The 18,424-nt window shown below is 44.8% G+C and overlaps 2 protein-coding genes across 13 annotated transcripts in view; one reads left to right on the forward strand and one right to left on the reverse strand.

Moving 5' to 3' along the window:
* CHID1 (chitinase domain containing 1) overlaps positions 1-10,309 on the reverse strand; it is a 92,523-nt gene extending 82,214 nt beyond the window's left edge. For 2 of the 8 annotated variants that reach the window (XM_071761907.1, XM_071761904.1), the window contains exons 1-6: positions 10,205-10,309; positions 6,779-6,921; positions 6,413-6,562; positions 5,428-5,560; positions 2,290-2,334; positions 888-994 (exon numbers count right to left, since the gene is read on the reverse strand). In XM_071761907.1, coding sequence (XP_071618008.1) covers positions 888-994; positions 2,290-2,334; positions 5,428-5,560; positions 6,413-6,562; positions 6,779-6,904 — 561 coding nt within the window. In that variant the 5' untranslated portion in view covers positions 6,905-6,921; positions 10,205-10,309. Of the gene's footprint in view, positions 1-887; positions 995-2,289; positions 2,335-5,427; positions 5,561-6,412; positions 6,563-6,778; positions 6,922-7,963; positions 7,985-10,026; positions 10,131-10,204 lie in introns of those variants that run through there. The other 6 variants (XM_071761909.1, XM_071761908.1, XM_071761911.1 and 3 more) reach the window with 6 other exon arrangements.
* A 6,268-nt stretch (positions 10,310-16,577) lies between these two features.
* The window catches only part of AP2A2 (adaptor related protein complex 2 subunit alpha 2), a 48,820-nt gene continuing 46,973 nt past the window's right edge, over positions 16,578-18,424 (forward strand). For 2 of the 5 annotated variants that reach the window (XM_071762416.1, XM_071762419.1), the window contains exon 1: positions 16,578-16,779. In XM_071762416.1, coding sequence (XP_071618517.1) covers positions 16,713-16,779 — 67 coding nt within the window. In that variant the 5' untranslated portion in view covers positions 16,578-16,712. The remainder of the gene's footprint in view (positions 16,780-18,424) is intronic. The other 3 variants (XM_071762420.1, XM_071762415.1, XM_071762418.1) reach the window with 3 other exon arrangements.

Genomic DNA, 18,424 nt, shown 5'->3' on the forward strand with positions numbered 1-18,424 from the left:
GCCAGTGACAAATTTTAAGACAATACTTGGTTTACCTCCTCCATGTTCCTTTAGAGCACATCATTCTTCACATGGTGCAGTAAGACAGAAAACTTACTCTGATATTATTTAAGCAGCCACTTCAGTTGGGTGCCTTTTGGGTGCAATTTGTCTGGACCTACATAAGCATAGCTCTAAGGCCATCAGCTAAGGGGCTGCCCAGAAAACTTCAGCAAACAGTAACCATTCCTGAATGGAAATCCTCTCCCCAGCCTCTTTAAGGGAAGTGGTTTATCAGAGCAGAGTGAACCTGGACAGTAACAGATATCACGTGAGTAATGCTTGGTATTAAAAGTGGCCCACTAGCCCCAGCCCACTGAGCCTGAGTGTACTCCTGCACAACACCAAAACCAGCACTTCTTGCACCCCTGACCCTTCTTCTGCCTGTCGAAAAAAATGCCATTAATCAGTTTAGCCCCTGCTTAATATATGATTTTTTAAATAGAAATTTAAAAGAAAGCAGTCTCCTCACTAGGCAGCTTCCATGAGGTGTTTATCAGGTATCCACAACTGCCTCAGTAACAGTCAGCTGCTTGGAAAGGTTTTATCACTCATGATTTATAGCTGGCAAAAGTCACCAGTGCAGCTACCAACAATAATTTAACAAGGTTATGTTGGCCAGAGTTAAGTAGTCTCACTTTAGACTTGTACTGAACTGCACTTCTACACTTTATATTTAAAGGAGTTGGACACATGCTAGAATATACTGTTAAGAATCTTGCCCCTTTATTGTTTTGAGGAGGATTTGATTTTGTAGAATATAAAACCACTGCAGAATACATCTATTACAAAAGGAATCAATTACCATTTCACACTATTGTATAAGCATTAACAAGAAGTGTTTTTACCTTGGCCAGCAGAACCATGTTCTTGGAAAGCTCCTCTATCTCATCCTCACTGCCAAAAACACTCTCAAAGTCTTGATAAGTCCAACCATCAAACAAAACTCGAGGCACTATCAAGCAAAGTCATCAGTCAGTAGTGAAAGTTAAGAATTTATGATCTACACTGGGATATTTCTGCAGGAACAGAACACAACAGATACAAGCAGACAAGCCACTTATCAACAGAGCCCATGCCCAAAATCATTGCTCTTTTCTTCTGCTCAGCTGTAGGAGCACAGATAAATTAACACTGTAGAACATTCTTCTCCATTTTGTGTTTAGTTAAAGGTCAGCACTGATGCAAGTTTTAAAAAAAGATACCTTCACTTGATTAACTGTCTTAACTGAACTGTCACTTAGGGCTCCAAATAATCTTAAAATAACACCAACATGAAACAGCAATCTTTCTGTAAGTTATTTATCTCAATAAGAAGATAGAAAAGTTTGCCTTCAGCTCTCATTTACTCCTTTGAACAAGCCCTACATTGCTTCACTCTTCTGCTCATCTCAAGACTCTATGACAAATTTTTATTTTGGAAAACATGAGCACTTGAGCTCACACATTTCTTTCTAACAACACAGAAACATTAAAAACATTGTCAGACAAGAGTCAGAAAAAATGCATTTGGAACAGTTGACCATCATGAATGCTGGAAAAGCCAACAAGACTTAGAGACCTAGGTCTAAGCCCTTTGTAACTACCAAGGATTAAGAGAATCCTTCAGAAGAGTTTACAAAAATTTCAAAGAATTTATCATCTGGCTGCTGAAGTAATTTAAAGTGTCTGCCTAAGGATTCGATTTTCCCAATGCATTTCAAAGTTCATTCTCCTTTCTGAATCAAGAAACATTTCACAGTTTCTCAGAATCCTTGCTACAGACAAACCTAAGCAGTGTAAGACACTGTTATCTCTGTAGCAATCTTTGTGATTTCCCTAGAGACACACACTGTGGCAGGGAACTGGAGTTCTTTGCTTCAAGGGAAAAAGAGCCAGAGGATGACTTTTGCTGTCATGCAGTAAAGTCTAACTGAATCAGATTGGGATTTTTTTCTTTCTTTTTAAATGAGCAACTCACTGAACAAATCTGAAGCCTTCCCCAGGTAAACCTGCAGTGTTATATACAGAACAGCCCTCCAGAGAGGGCCCTGAGACCCAGAGTTTAAGTTAAGGCAAAACATTAGGTCACCAACAGGATTAATATTTCAGTTACTTAACTGCTTGTATTTTTCTTCTAATACTTTTTCCTTTATCAAACCATGCTAAAGTAAACTCCCCTTTTCACCATATACGTCTCAAACAAAGCCTTGTGCTCTGGTAGCAGTTAAAGAACAATAAAAACCAAGCAAACATAAAACAGAAACTCACCTATTTTGATGTTTTTAGAGGATTTTCTGACATCTTTCATCCAGCCTATCAAAAGGTTTCAAGTAAGAGAACAACTGTTAAAATACAAATGTTGTTGACAATAACAACACGTTTTCAAACATTCTTCAAACAATATAAGCATAGTTTCATTAGATCTATCTTCCTGCCTCAAATTCCTAAGATCATACTCAACACAGATGAATACAGGGATAGGATTTTTTTGGCACGAAGCAGTTATAGGTGTGCAGTAATAAATTTATCAAGTGCAGTACAGCAGATAGTTTTGCCTTCATATGAAAGAAATCCTATTTTCTACCCCTGCCTGGGAGGATTGTAACTAAAGAAGGCAACTTCACAAAAGGAAAATGTAGGGAGGTGGGGAAACTCTACAAGGCTCCAGTGTCCTGGGAATCTATGGATGATATATTCCTTTCCATCTTTTGGGATGTCCTGGTTTGGGCCAGGATAAAGGGGATTTTCTGCCTTGTCCTTTTGCTCTCAGCTCAGTCTCTTGTAAGCAGCTGCACTGCTGAAATTCACAGCAAGTTTCTCAGACAGTGTCTGCTTCTAGGACTGATCCCACTCCATGGTTATAGTTCCAGCCAGAGCCTGGTGTGCAGAGCCAAGGACACTGCTCAGCTCTGAGGAACATTTTACCCTCCAGGAGGAATAAAGAGGTCCCACCTGCAGCCTCCTTTGGGGAGGAAGGGACAAGAGAGATGCCAGAACTGACCAAACAGAGGATTCCATCCCATACACCTCATCCTCAGGAGAAATTGCAGGGATCACCAGGGTCAAGCCAGCTTCCAGCTTCCTGCCCTTCCTGCCTTTCCTGCTTCCCTTTCTTCACCCCTTCCCTGGTTGCTTCAGCATCCTGGGAGGATTCCATCCCTTCCTCTGCCTCTGCTCCTGATCCATCCCAGCCTGAATCTCTGTGTTCCTGCCTCCAGCTCCCAACTGCTGCTGACCCCAGGATTCCAGCCTGGACTGTCCCAGGGCTGCCCTGCAGCCTCAGTGGGGATGGGAGAGTTCTTGGGGGAGAGGGGGAGGAACCTGGCATCAATTTTCCTGTAGATTTGCATAGATTTAGTCATTTTTCCTATTTCTCATTCCTGTTTCATTAAAGCTGTGCAGTTCAGTTTCCAACCCATCAGTCTCTCTCCCTTATTCTCTCTCCTTTCTTTATCAGGGAGGGGAGGGGGATTCATAGAGAGAGAGCAGCTGTTATTGGGTTTAATTACCAGGACGGTGTTAAACCCTGACATGGGATCACAAGCCTGACAAGATAACCCACTTAATGGATGAGGATGTTGTAAAGCCTTCCCCTGGAGAAACTGGACATTCCATGGCTTGGACAGGTGTAGTCTTTGCTGGGTAAAAAACTGTTTGGCTGTCCCCAAAGAGTTGTGGTGAATGGAGTGACCCCAGGTGGCTGCTGGTCAGAAGTGGTGTTCCCCAGGGCTCACTGCTGGGGACAGTTTTCTTTCATGTTTTTATGGAGGCACACAGCACAAATAGGGTGGGAGTGTTGGGCTGCTTGAGAGCAGGAAGGCTCTGCAGAGGGAGCAGTGAGCTGAGCTCCAGTCTATGAGGTTTGTAAACGCCAAAGTGTCACCAAGGTCCTGCACTTGGGGCACAACAGCTCCATGGAAGCATTGGCCACAGAATGGCTGGGAAGCTGCCCAGATGAAAGGGATTTTGGGGTGCTGGTTGAGAGATGGCTCAGTATGAGCCAGCAGTGTGCCCAGGTGGCCAAGAAAGCCACCAGCATCCTGGCTGGTAAGAGGAATGGTGTGGCCAGCAGAAGGGAAGTGGTGGTGCCCCTGTGCTCAGCACTGGGGAGGCTGCACCTCGAGTGCTGTGAGAATCAGAGAACGGGTTGGGTTGGAAGGGACCTTAAAGATCATCAAGATCCAACCCCCTGCACGGGCAGGGACCTCTCCCACCAGACCAGGTGTCACAAAGCCTCATCCAACCTGACCTTAAACACTTCCAGGGAAGGGCATCAACACCTTCTCCAGGCAACCTATTCCAGTATCCTGCCACTCTCATGATGAAGAATGTTTTCCTCACATCTAACCTAAATCCACCCCCTTTCAGTTTAAAACCATTGCCCCATGTCCTGTCACTCCTCTCTCTGGTGAAAAGCCCCTCCCCAGCTTTCCTGTAGCCCCTTCATGGACTGGAAGGTTCTCTAAGGCCCCCCAGAGCCTCCTCTTCTCCAGGCTGAACAGCCCCAACTCTCAGCCCATCTTCCCAGCAGAGGTGCTCCAGCCCCTGCTCACTGTGGACATGCAAAGCAGTCACCTGGAAAACAAACACCTCCACTCCTTTTGAAGCTTTTTGTAGTCCCTCAATTCCTGGCCACACCTCTCTGTAACTCATGGAGTTTGGACATCTTCTTCTTCCTGCTGTGTTCAGGTCTGGGCCCCTCACTCCAAGGAAGACCTTGAGGGGCTGGAGGGTGTCCAGAGAAGGGCAATGGAGCTGGGGAAGGGGCTGGAGAACAAGTCCTGGGAGAGGCTGAGGGAACTGGGAATGGTGAGTTGGGAGAAGAGGCTGAGGGGAGACCTCACTGCTCCACCTGAAAGGAGAAGGTGGGGAGCTGGGTGCTGAGCTCTTCTCTCAAGTGAACAATGACAGGATGAGAGGAAATGGCCTCAAGTTGCACCAGGGGAGGTTTAGATTGGATATGAGGGAGAATTTCTTAACTGAGAGAGTAGTTTGGTGTTGAAATGGGCTGCTCAGGGACGTGCTGGCCACCATCCCTGGAAATATTTAAAACCCATGTAGATGAGGGACTTCAGGACATGCTCTAGTGGGAGAGGGAGGTGTTGATGGTTGGACATGGTGATTGTAGCTCTCATTTCCAACTGAGACAATTCTGTGATTCTGTGGTGGGAGAGACAATATTTCTATTTGTTCTCTGGACAAATAAACTATGTGCACATGTTTCCATGAAGGCAGGAAGAGAAAGAAGTTCAATCTGAAGAAAACTCATTTGTACATGAAAGTAGTTCACCATGAGGCAGATCTAGAAAAACCCACATGCAGACAGACATTTCCAAAGTTATCAGGTCTGCAGAAAGCCCAGTGGTCTTACTTGCAATGCATATTTAAAGAAAAAGAAAATAATACCTTTATCAACATCATGGAGCCCAGTGAACTGGAACCTTTCCTTCCCTCTCCTTTTCACCTGTAGCCAGACTGGTGAGATCAGTGTAAATTTGTTTCCAAATATTTTAGCAATGTCATAGCCATGGCTGTTCCACTTGCAAAAAAAAAAAAAAAAAAAGGTCAAAAAAAAAAGTCAGAGGCTCAAAAGCAAGACATACAGTTGACTTCTACCCAATACAATTTTTTAACACAAATGTAATTATTTGTTAGATCCCTATTTGTTAGTTTGAGGAAACCTCCTGGGACACTTTTTATTTAAATCAAAATGTATTTTTGAAACTCTGATAGCCACATGAACAGCAATCTTCAAACTGTGTAAATTCACCTGAGCTGCAGGACTTTGCATGGAGATTTTAACACAATTTTGAATTTACAAATTCTGCATTTACGTTCAAGAGAACTTGAGAAAGGTGAAAAATTATAGGGCACCTGCTTCTTTTTTGAGCAGTGTAAGACTGAAGCAACTGAAAATCATCCTCTAAACAAAAGGAAGGAACATTTATTATCCAAGAAAGGATGTTCTGAATAATAGTATGACTGGAGAGCAACACACATCAGTCTGACAGCACCATGGAATTTTTTATGTTTATTTAGAAGGTTCATGTTGGTAGCTGCTGGTGTGAGGACACTGTATCCCTCCTCTTCTGCTTTTTACTGCAGCTTCACATGACTTACACTGAACAAAAAAATACCAGCATCTGTTTTAGCAGTGAGAAGAGAAATATGGCGTAGATTTACTTGTAGAGATGGAGGGAAGAAAGAGGGTATGAGATCACCTGAGTCCCAAGCCAGCTCTCAAATAATACTCTGGTTATTTGACTGTATTGACCAGAAGTTTCTATTAATATCAAAACATTTTTAAAAGCAGGCATGCAAGAGTGCAGTTTTAGCACAATCTGCTGCATATGAATTCAAAGCACCAATTTTATTCATTTTACTAACTTACAGGAGTAATATATCCCAGAACATCTCCAAAGAAATTTCTTTCCTTCATCTTCTTGGAGCAGTAACTTCTGTGTTCCAGTATTATGTCCTTTGCCTTTGGATCCACAACTACCAGTCCCCTGTCCTGCACATTTCTGTCAGAATGCAGTGTCTGGAGAGAAGAGTTTTTAGAAGCAGTTATACAAAGCACTGACTTTCAGTAGCAACAGACTTCAGAAGCAAAAAGTAAAGAAAATCACATCACTAAACTCTGAGCACTCCTCTTACATGATGCAGATCAGTATGTATTAAAATTAAAACAAGGAGTGCTTAGAAATTGTCATCACTACTCATGTAAGCAAAAATGAGCATTTCAGTCACTTCTTACCTTTTCTTCCAATTTTTTTGTAGCACTTCTCTTTCCATCTGTTTTTGACAGGGTACCTTCAGCAAGGCAGCAAATCATAGTAAGAGAAAGTGAAGTATAGAGAAGTCTCATGGTGGTTTTCCCCATGTCAGGTTTCTCCTGCCCTGAAAACACAAAGGTTGGAATCTCCATGAATGGAAGAATATAACAGCTTAATTCAGTTTTCTTGCCTAAGCAAAGCCAAGCAATTGTCATATCTCATGCCCTCTAGAATCAGACTCATTAAGACAATGATGTTTTAATAGTGCTTTTGCTCTGGCAGCAAAACAGAGTATTTTAGGAGATTCTAAGCTCAACCATCTTTTTGTCCCTTGTTTTGGTAGCTCTATCACAGAGACAGTGGGCTGAATACTTGCAGTTTACCTTTTAAAGAATCCCAGCATGCCTGCTGCCCCAAAAAAATTATACTACCACCTTACCTTTTTTATAGGTAAATGGTATATGCCATTTGTTTTTGCTCCTGCCTAACCAGACCAGCAAGTCACAAATTAATTAAGAGACAGAAAAGATTGTAGTTATGTGTCTTTACTCTAACAGGTGAGATCTTTGCTTTCAATTCTTTGCCAAGTCAGTGATAACACAGAACTGGGAAGAAAAAAAAAAAAAAAAAAAAGGGCCCTTTTGTTCTAGAAGAATGACTTTGTTAGTTTGTCCTAGCTGCAGATAAAACTGAGAATTAGTACAGAACAGTTTTGTTTAGTGCTATTTATCTATCACACCTTAGTTCTGTCAGAGGAAGGCCTTTAAAAAAAAAAAATTTCAACTACAGCCAGAGCTGGTTTTTCAACCTCTCCCCATGCATGAGCCTCACTAGTTTTCCAGCCTAGTTCCCAGAAGTGGGTAAGGAGAAAACAGAAAAAAAATATTTAGCATTAGGGGAACCAGGGTAAAAGGAGTATATGCCAGAATGAAGAAAAGGAACCTGCTGCTAATTCTTGAAGTCTTAAGTATCAACCTGGGACGAGCTTGCATTGATCAGAAACCAGTGCCTCTAGATACACACCAGGTTGCTTCTCATAATTACTAGATCATAATGGAGAGGAAAAAAAAGGCTACCTTTCCCATAATTTTCTGCAGTTTTGTCAAACTTACAAAATTCTCATGCTTCCAGTATTACTCTGAAGAATTACAATTTCTACCATTTACTTTAAAGACTTGAGAGCTCATTTCTTCAGGTCACTACTGTTGTTCTGTTGGCACTGGTAAAAAGTGCTCCTCAAAGTTTGAGTCTTCTGCCTCTGTAGAAAACATCAGGTGAGGAATCACGGAACAGCAGCAGATGGAGCAGCTGAGAGGAGTTCTGGGGCAGTAATAGGGAGGCACAAGGAGCCTTAAGGGTTAAACGGAAGAGTACTCGATGGAAGCAAAGGAAAGCAGCAGCTACCTGAGGCCAGCAGTGGTAACGCAGAGATAAGATCAACAACCCAACAAACTGAGCATTTGTGGATGTGGCTGGCTGAGCAGAGAGGTTTTAAAAAGCAGAGATATTTACTGAAGGATTTAAGGACTCTTAAAGCAGGAGAGGAAAATGGAACAAAGGGGGAAGGATGATGGCAGCTTGAACAAAACAATGCAGCCAACCCCAAAAAGCATCAAAAATTTCAAATACAAAATGATTTGGTGGTGTTAATGATGTTATATTAAGACTGCAAAATCAAAGCCTTCTAACACTTCCTGGATTCAGAGGATGCAGTAAAAGCTAAATTGCTATACCACTTGAAATTCTTTATTTTTAATGGTTAAGGTGTTATGCTTCTATGACTTCAAGGTCACTGTTAGCCCCTCTGTTTTACAGATCCTAAAAAAATGAGACAAAGCAAGCTGGTCTTGACAGCATCTCCTCTGTTTCATCTGGCTTGGTGGGATCTATAAACTACTGCAGAGAGGAACAACTGAGAGCCTGAATAGTCAATACAAGTTTTATCTATTGGACAGGATATCAATTCTTCCAGAAGCTGGTATATATTGATTTGGAGGTGTCTGATTTCACTTTCAGAAACAATTAGCAACAACATCCCCTTCCCTGAAGAGAAGTCAGCATCTAACAGCTGAAAAACAGACGTTTAAAAAAAAAAATCACTTAACTCTAATTAGACATCAAAATGTGCACATTTTCATGACATGATCATATCCATCTGCCAATTATTGCTGAGTCAGCATCCACTCCTAAATCTATAGGAAGCACTGTGCCTATGGCAAACTGATTTCTGCACTGACAGTCCCATAACACCTCTTGGTTGGAACCTAATTTTAGTGATTTGTTCTTTAACAAAATCAGTTTAGTGAAAATTAGGTAGACAGCGTTTATTACTTGAAGGTGAAAAAAAATCGAACTTTAAATGCTCTTATGGAAAGTACAAGTATGAATTTTGCAAGCTTTACAAAACTGGAATCCCCATCAAGTCTTCTGTGAACCTTTCTTCATTATTTTTTAATTTTCCTCAAATCCACTTAGCAGAACTATATGATCTTGGCATTCTTATTTATTTCCAGTACCACTGCAAAATGCAAGCAAAACTGAAGACTGTCTCTGTTTTGAGTCCTATGGACAATTTTAGCTTTAAAACATCTTTTGACAAACTGATGTGAAGTCCAGGTTGCTCTCTAAGCCAGGTCAAAAATGTTGTTTAACCCGAGTCCACATTAGGAGTTGTGGTTTTGGAGTTGTTGGTTTGCATCTGTATTCTTAAAAGACAGAAAAGCTGATAGAGGTTTGGGCTTTCCAAAAGAAGCAACCAAAGTATCTATATAGCCTTGGGGACTGGCACTGTAACTTCTTGGAAATCAGGGATAATGTTTATACTTCATGCCTAAAGCAGAAACTAGATTCCAACTGCTGCCGCAGAAGGAGCCTGCATCACTTGGTAAAGGAAGGCCAGAAAGCGTTTTTTAATCCAGAAGCTGGGTATCAGGAGTGAAAGCGAGTGAAAATAAACCATTTCTCATCTCTGTAAGCATTAATCCCTTTCCTTTTGTAAGGCGCTCTACTTTGACAGCAAGAATTGCCTCCCATGCTGGTCTAACTCTAGAGATCCCAAACCTTTCCATGGAGTCCACGGAGACCATGACAGAGGGAAGGATCCCTCAGGGTAACTCCCTCAGGGCCGGGGAAAGCCCCCTCAGAGCAACTCCCTCAGGGTAGGGGAAGGCTCCCTCAGGATAAGGTTCCCTCAGGTGAAGCCCGGCCCGGCGCACCCCCGAGCTCTCACACTCAGTGCTCACACTCGGTGTTCACCCTCAGCTGCCGCCTCACCGCTGCCACGGCTGCGGCTCATGTCGGCAGCAGCCGCCCTGCCGCAGCGCTGCCGGAACATAGCCGCACCGCCCGCCCCTTCCCTTCCTTCCCATCCCTCCCTCCCTCAGCCACCCGGGGCAGCCATCACCTACCGCCCCGCCGCGCTTCCCGAGGGGAGGCGAACGGCACCGCCCCGCACCGTGACGCGGGAGAGCGGGGGAAGGGGAGGGGAGGGGAGAGGAGGGCTGCGTGCGGCAACATGGCGGCGGGGCGGGGATTCTGTCTGTGTCTATCTGTCTGTCTGTCTGCTCCAAAGGTGTCTGTCTGTCTGTCTGTCTGCCTGTCTGTCTTTCTGCCCCAGGGTTGTCTGTCTGTCTGCTCCAGGGGTGGCTGCCTGCCTGCCTGCCTGCCTGCTCCAAAGGTGTCTGTCAGCTCCAGGGGTATCTGTCTGTCTGCTCCAGGAGTGTCCGTGTGTCTGCCCCAGAGGTGTCTGTCTGTCAGCTCCAAGCGTGTCTGTCAGTTCCAGGGGTGTTTGTCTATTTTTTGGGTCCAAGAGTGTCTGTCTGTCTGTCTGCTCCTGGGGTGTCCGTGTGTCTGCCCCAGAGCTGTCTGTCTGTCTGCCCCAGGGTTGTCTGTCTGTCAGTCTGCCCCAGGGATGTCTGTGTGTCAGCTCCAAGAGGCTGTCTGTCTGTCTGCCCCAGGGATGTCTGTCAGCTTCAGGAGGCTCTGTCTGTCTGTCTGCCCCAGGGATGTCTGTCAGCTCCAAGAGGCTCTGTCTGTCCGTCTGTCTGTCTGTTTTTCTGTCTGTCTGTCTGCTCCAGGTGTGGCTGTGTGTCAGCTCTTCCCCTGGAGAGCCTCCTGGTCCATTCCAAGCTGTAGCAAGTGGTGTAGGTGAGAAGGGGGTTGAGGCTCAAATCCTGTGCTCAGGCTCCTGGAGACAACATGGTCGTAGAGCTGAGGCTGTTGTTGAGGGGTCAAATCTCAGATGGCTGTTAACAGGCTTTAAAATAAAAGTTTATATTTTAAATGGTGACTGATTTTTTTTTTTTTTCAGTATCTCCTGGTTTGACCTACAGTTTGTCTTTTGACATACATCATGGCTGTACAACTTTGAAGTAGTTCTTTCCTGAGCTCCTTGCAGGGATTAAATACCCTATCCGAAGACCTGCTAAAAATGGGGGCATTATGTTGTGATGCAGGGACAAACCTAGCAAGTCCTGACTGTGTGCTTCCCAACAGGGACCTTTCTGGGACCTGTAGTGTTGGTTCCAGCTGGGTGAGACCTCCCAGAATCTGAACTGGAGGGTTACCTCGTTTTCTCCTGATCTGTCCTCCTCTTTTTTATGTATTAAAGATCTTCATGAGCATTCTCAAGCACTGAAAAGAAACACAGAAATTATTCCCTGAAATAAAGTGCAGTCAGCGACTCAGTGGTATGTCAAGTGCTGAGGACATTTATACATGTTCTGCACATTAAATCACCCAGTTTTAATTTCTAAGGAGTGTGGAGAGCCAACTGGTACTTGCTAGCACATTTGGACCCACACACTTACAGACTGAAGAACAGGAAGAGGAGTGTCTCCCCCTACATTTTTAGGATCACCAAAAATGCCTCTGAATCCTTCAGCTTTTACTCAGGAAGTGGTGTTTTCATCTCTCAGGACTGCTTGATAGGCACGTTTGAAATAGAGTACATTTTCTTATTTTAACTGCCCCAAATGTAGAAAATGCATAATCACAGTACCTAAAGTAACTTACAATTGATGTGGTACAAGATTTTCTGTTGTTTCATGACATGTTCATCTCTCACAAACTTGAAATGCTTCCCCGTGACAGTTCAAAGTAGCAGGAATAACAGAGAGAAGCATGAAAAAAACCCAGTTTTGTTTCCAGTGTCTCTGTATTGAAATTTTAATTTCCTATATTGAGTTCCCACCCTATTTTCCCATTGACTCTCTCTCTTGGGGCCTTAGTGGGACTGATCCAAAGGTTTGCTAAGTGGTTGAGAGGGTGTGTGCTGCCATTGCAGAGTCGTGTAGCTACCTGTAAGGCATTCATAGATCTTACCTTTTATATGCACCCAAATTTTTAACACATCTGTAAGGTATTGGGCAGCCCCCCGTGTAGGATAATATTTCACTCGGCAAGTCTAAAAAATAGGGGGATCTTTATGCTTCTACATTTGCAACGTTCTTCAAAGAGACAAGAACCTCTATCTGTTCTGGGATTTATGAATGTATCTTCTTGAATTCCCACAGTGCACCCCATGCACTAATTACCAAATTCAGTATCTGAACTTGGCACTACAGGTTTTTGGTTGAGCCAGATACTTTGCAGGCTGGGTGCCACAATGCTGAGCATCTCAGCACCTGAGTCCTCTCTAGGTAACTGACTGTAATTCATTACATTTCATTGTGCTTTACCTGGAATTAGTTCTCATGCTGCTCTTTATTTTTTCTAGAAATGAAAAGGGCCCAAGCTTCAAAAGTGAGTATTTTACAAAAAATACTGATCAGTTTTCTGTTTGGTTTTTTGTCATACCCTAGCTGTTACTAATTTTTACTATCATTACTTAAAATAAGCGTTTTGTTTTAATTCTGTGTGTTTGTGGCCAACTCAAGGAGGTGTAAATAAATTTAAAAATGAGGCATGGTTGCCTGTGATAGACAGTATCAGTTTGATTTCTGTGTTCTCAGCCTCTTCACTGTAATTCCTTTAAAAAAGCAGTACCTGAGCAAGACAGGACACCTGGGGGAAGAGCAGAATTTGCTGCTTTTCTGGCAAGTAATTGTGCATACTCAGAAAAATGGTATGGCAGCAAGAAATAAGTGGAATCCTGTAGTTAAGGATAAAGAAAGCTAAGAGAAAGAGCAGAAATGTCTCTGAGATTCATTTAAAACCCAAAACAGAACAAAAAACCACAACTCCTGTGAGCTAAAAGGAAATATACACAGTTTATTGCAGCTCACAAAGCCATCCAGCTGGCTGATATTACACTGCCAGCATGCAGGTGGTAAATGAGATCATTTGGGTAAAAACTTTATTCACCCTTGTTTTATCTGCTCTACTCTTTGAGTTTAAGGCATAAGTATTCTATATTTTAATATAAATGTTGTGTTTGGAGTGTATACCCCTTTTTATCATTGAAGAGCTCACTGGAGAAAAAAAAAATCTAGGCAGATCTGTCACAATTTTCTGGAAATTTAGAGTTTCATGATTATAAAAACTTTGTTTCTTAGTACTGAAAGCAGCACATCTGATACTTGGACATGGCAGAAGACATTGCTGATAAACTTGTGCTCTTTGTTAGTGGATAATCATGGAATCCCAGACTGTCAGGCTGGAAAGGACCTCAGGGATCCCCTGCTCCAACCCTTCTCATATTATTGTTGATCTGAGCTGCCTCAGCACCCATCGAGCTGAGACTTCAAACTTCCCAAGGTGGGGGAATCCACCCCTTCCCCTCAGAGTGAAAAGTTTTCCTCTTGTGTCCAATGGGAATCTGCCCAGGAGCACCTTGTGCCCATTGCCCCTTGTCCTGTCCATGGACTCCTTGGGAATTGGGAGTCTCCCTCTGCTTTGTAGCCCCTTTTAAGTACTGGAACATGGTCAGAAGGTGGTTAATAAATGTTAAATGTCAGGTAAAGAAACACGATTGAGTGCATGTGTTGAGAAGCTAATGGTTCTGTTTTCTCCTTATCTCTTTTTGGTTCCAGTAATGGTTAGAATGAGCATGAGGAGCAGAAGAAAGCAATACCCAATGGGATGGGGGACAAATCTGACAGAAATAATAAATGGAAAGGACGAATTTTCTTTTTGTAATTCCCACAAATGGATGCTCACCAGCTGAATCCATGCAGTTGGATGGTAATAGTTGTATGTCAGTGTAATTATTCAAGAGTTTCTACCAAAGTGCAGTGAAATTATTGCACAAAAATTATATTACCTGTATACCATGGGAAGGAAAGGGTAGACATTTTGGATTTGTTGGCAAACAAATGTGCTGCAGTAGATTTTATGTAACAGGAAAACATTTCTTGAGACTATTTCCTCTTTAATGCTGATTTTACAATAATAAGAAATCTCTTTAAAAATCACAACATGCTGGGATGGGTGGAACTAATGAAGTCTGTTTTCTCACAGGCTGAGCCTGTGTGCCCTCTGTGCTGTACAGCAGCAGCTGAGCTCACATCACAATGTTTCTTTCAGTCAGGAGGCATCTGGAGACCATTACTGGCTCTCTTCCCTCTACCTAAATTTTCACATAATTTTTTAATCTCCCTACCAAAACTGTCCCAAATGGGCTGATAAGCTTGAAATTAAGAGACAGCAAGGGCAGACATACCTACACATTCACCTAATCCCATGCCTATGGAATCATGTTGAGGCAAAAAGAAAATCAGGAGCAAGGATGGATATAGTAAAGCCTCAAAAGTCAGTCAAAGGAAGCTGACTTAAAATAACCAGGGTATGTGCACTGCATACTGTGCCATTTCAAATGAAATGTTTAGCAGCATAATTACAAAACTAGAGAGCTACGTGTAGATTAACTGCTTGAATATTTACCCCAGATCTCAAGCAGAATTTGCAGCCCATGCTGAGCTTGGTACTGCCACAGCTATTCTGCTAGCAGTATTTAAGACTCCACTTAGTTTAAGTGTCCCTGCATGACTTGCAGCTGCAGTATTGACTGGAATCCATCCAGACAGGACTGATGCCTTCAGCCTGTAGGTGTCATTGTGCTCTTAAGAGTAGAAATCAGTTCAATATTTGGCTAGCTAAAAACGTGTTATTTTTTTCTGGAACAGACACACCTACACAGTGCCATCTCAAGTTTTGAACTTCAAGGGTAAATGCACCTTCTCTTTAAGCATCAAAATCTCTTTGTAAAGCTGTGGAAAAGAAGAGTTTTCTTCATGTAAGCCTAAAGATGCAGAGAATCAGAGATGAACAGAAGACCAGTTGTGCAGGACTGCCTGTAGTTGCACTTGGTCTACAAAACTGATCCAGACAGACATCTGTGTGACTACCACATACTTTCATCTTGTCTTTTTAATAGATACCTGCACAACCCAAAAGTACTAATATGCACTAATGTATTCTGAAAACGTGCAGAATAGACACTAGAGAGACGACCTGAGGTGTATAGCATTATCAGAGATAGTATCAAGCATTTTGTAGTTCTTTATTTCTGAGAAAAAAAATGTATCATTAATTTAAAGACACTGGAGCTTGATAAATTTAAATAAGATGCAAGTTCTAAATGTGGAGGATTAACCATGGGAGCAAACTAGCCAAGGAAACAGTGAATTTGATGGTGTCGGGACAAGACTGAGTACTTTTGGGGCTCAATTCAGGGTAAAGAAAAAGAAAAAAGAACAGGTGAAATGAAATAGCTTGAGGTATACAGGAAAACAGATGAAATGACTAATTGGTCTCCAATAGCCCTAACCCCCCTAGGTCATTATAATCCACCGGGTACAGTAATCACTTGCATTTGACTGGAACTCCCAGCTTCTGGTTAGCCAGACTAGCCCAGTTTTGGCACCATTTGAATGTCTTTCCAGTTGATAAGATTAAATACTCAGTGCAGTCCCACCTCTCTGGCACATTTAGGACAGTTTCAACCTTGAAGTGTTTTCAGTCTCCGTGGTAGCTGTGTCCTGGGACTGTGTTTTCTCTGCAGCCCTCATGAGGCAGAGGTGGCCCTGGGTTTGCAGAGCTGTGAGTTGCCACATGTCACACAGGGTGACATTACCAGCCCAGGAGAGGCTCCCGAGGTGTGTGACAAAGGATGGCTCTGTACACAGGGTGACTTTACCCCGTGAGAGGGTGACTTTACCAGGAGAGGCTCCAGAGGTGTGTGACAAAGATGGCTCTGTACACTGCAGCTCTTGGGCTTGCAAATGTTCAGGGTGACTACAAAGCCTCTGTGAAGTAGATCCTGAGCTGGAGGAAGATCTCCGGGATCACAAGGAGCCTGTGTGCTGCTCTCCACACCTCAGAAGCAAACCCCTGGGATGAGGGGTTGCCCAGAGCTCACTGATACAGTGACATTCCCTTCTTGCCTCCTGCTCTGCCCTCCCTCTCCTCCTCCCGCAGCGGTTACATCCTCTGAGGCACCTGTACGGACTGATGCTTTTCCATCAGAAATTATAAAAACATAAAATCGGGCACGGGGAGCGGAACTGATGAGGCCGCTCCTAAGCGGGGACCACGCAGCGCTCCCACCCGCGGCTGCAGCGGCCCCGCCGCCCCTCACTTCACCTCACCCCCTCCCAGCAGCACCAACGCCTTTCCTTCTCCAGGCCCCAAACAAACACCCAGCACCCACCTCTCCCGGCCCGCAGCACCGCCCGCCTTCCCTCGGGGAGTACCGGGGACCGGGTTCTATTCCCCCGGAGCCGGGGGCTCACCCGTGGGCCCCGCGTTGTGCGTGTGAGGGGAGGGGGGGGCAGCGCTCCCGCCTCCGCCCGTCAGGGGGCGCCGGAGCCCGGGGCGGCTGCTGCCCGCGGGGGCGCGGAAGCGGCGGCGGCGCCTGCGCGCTGCAGAGGCGGCGGCGGTGGCAGCGGCCCTGAAGAGCCCCGCGGGGAGAGCGGGTGGCGGGGCTTGGTTGCGGGGTTTTGGCGTGGGGCCGGGCGGTCGCGATCGTGCGCCACGATGCCGGCGGTATCGAAAGGCGATGGGATGCGGGGCCTGGCGGTCTTCATCTCCGACATCCGCAACTGTGAGTGGCTGAGGCGCGGTGGGGGTGGGGCTGGGGCCGGGGCCTTGGCCAGGCTAGGCCAGGCCGTTGCCATGGGCCGTTGTCCCTTGGGTCCGGGGTTTCTTTTTGCCCTCAGTGCTCTCCTCTCTCTCCTGAGCCCCGTTCTGGCTCCGTGGAGCCTTCCTGCCTCACGAAATGGCGACGCGCCCTGGGGGATGGGGGGGGGGGGGGGGGGTGAGGACGGGGGAGGCGGTGCGGCCGGGGGAGGTGGCGCGGCCGGGGCTGGGGAGAGCATCAGCCCCAGGCTGGGGCTCGGGGGTGGTTTGTGCCTTTGGGGGGGGTTGTGTGAGGTTTTTCCTTCCCTTCTATCTCCACTGCCCTTGCGGGGGGGCTTTGGGCGTCGGGGTCAGTGCCCTGGCGGAAAAGGCTGCCGAGAGGTCGGTGCCCTCTCCGCGGCTGTTGGTAACTGAAGCGACTCCGGAGTGAATTCGGGGTGTGTGAGGGAGGTTGTGGCGAGCTGGCGAGAGGCTTCGCTGATGTGTTTCCAAATCCAACCACGGGTTTCCATTCCACCCGTCAGTGATGGAAAGCAGGCCTCTCCAAGGGTGTCTGCCAGCAGGGCCTGCTGGGGGTATGCCTGGGCTTGGCTTAAATGAGCTTCAAAGTTCTCCTTCCACAGAAATCCGTGTAATTAAAACTGGGATGGGGAAGGATGTGTGCAAGTGTCCCCCAGAAAGAAAAGGGGGAGCATACCCTGAGGGGTAGGGCAGGATAAAACTGCTGCTGCCCGGGGTGGGAAGGGGCTGTGTCTGGGGCACACCTCGGTGCTCTGCTTTTTGACTGGGAATTCCATGTGATAGGAGTTTAATATTAATCGGAGTTAGCGATCTAAGTGTGTGATGTGGCAGAATAGCCTGGGGAAGGGCTAAGGTCACTGGTTGGTGTGATGAAACAGCTCTTTTTTGTCCACCTGTGTCTCTCTGTAGGTAACTTGAGGCTGCTTTAAAAGGAATGGCTGTAATGTGCCATATCTAACCCCTGAAAGTGCATTTGGAGGTGTAATGCAAATTAGGATGATCTTAACTGGGCTGCTATTGGAACAACCACACCGGCTTGAAAAAAAAAACCTTGTTGATCACTTCTGGTGCAGAAAACTGGGGAGGAAATTATACTGATAAAATGATGCTGTTTAAATGCAATTTCTTTAAACTAAACTCGGGTAATTTTGACTTCTGGCCACGTAAACAGGCCATGTTTGTGAAATTCAAGGTTGTTTGTCTTCCTTGCAGCAGAAGCTGTAGCAGTGTTTTTTCAGAACAGAATTGCAGGTCCTTAGGTTTCTTTAGACTTAATTTTATCTAAAAGGCAGTTTATAAAATGTGTATCAGTTCAAGGTTACATGGGTGCTCTTGGGCTTTGTCTGGTTGGCCCAACTATTCACTGAATGTTTTGTTGGGTGCCCTGGTGTCACAGCAGTTAAGACTTGCTGTCTTATCTACCCAGTATTTGCTTAAATTACTGTTTTCATTCATTTACCTAGAAATTATATGGTTTTATTCTTCAGTGTCTCGGATACCTTGCAGTAGGTTAACACTTTGTCCACTTTTGTTTTCAGTAGAACACAAGAGAAACATCCAAGCTCTTAAGTTCCTAACCTATGTTTAGA

This window comes from Heliangelus exortis, chromosome 18 (assembly GCF_036169615.1).
Source record: "Heliangelus exortis chromosome 18, bHelExo1.hap1, whole genome shotgun sequence".
Lineage (NCBI taxonomy): Eukaryota > Metazoa > Chordata > Aves > Apodiformes > Trochilidae > Heliangelus > Heliangelus exortis.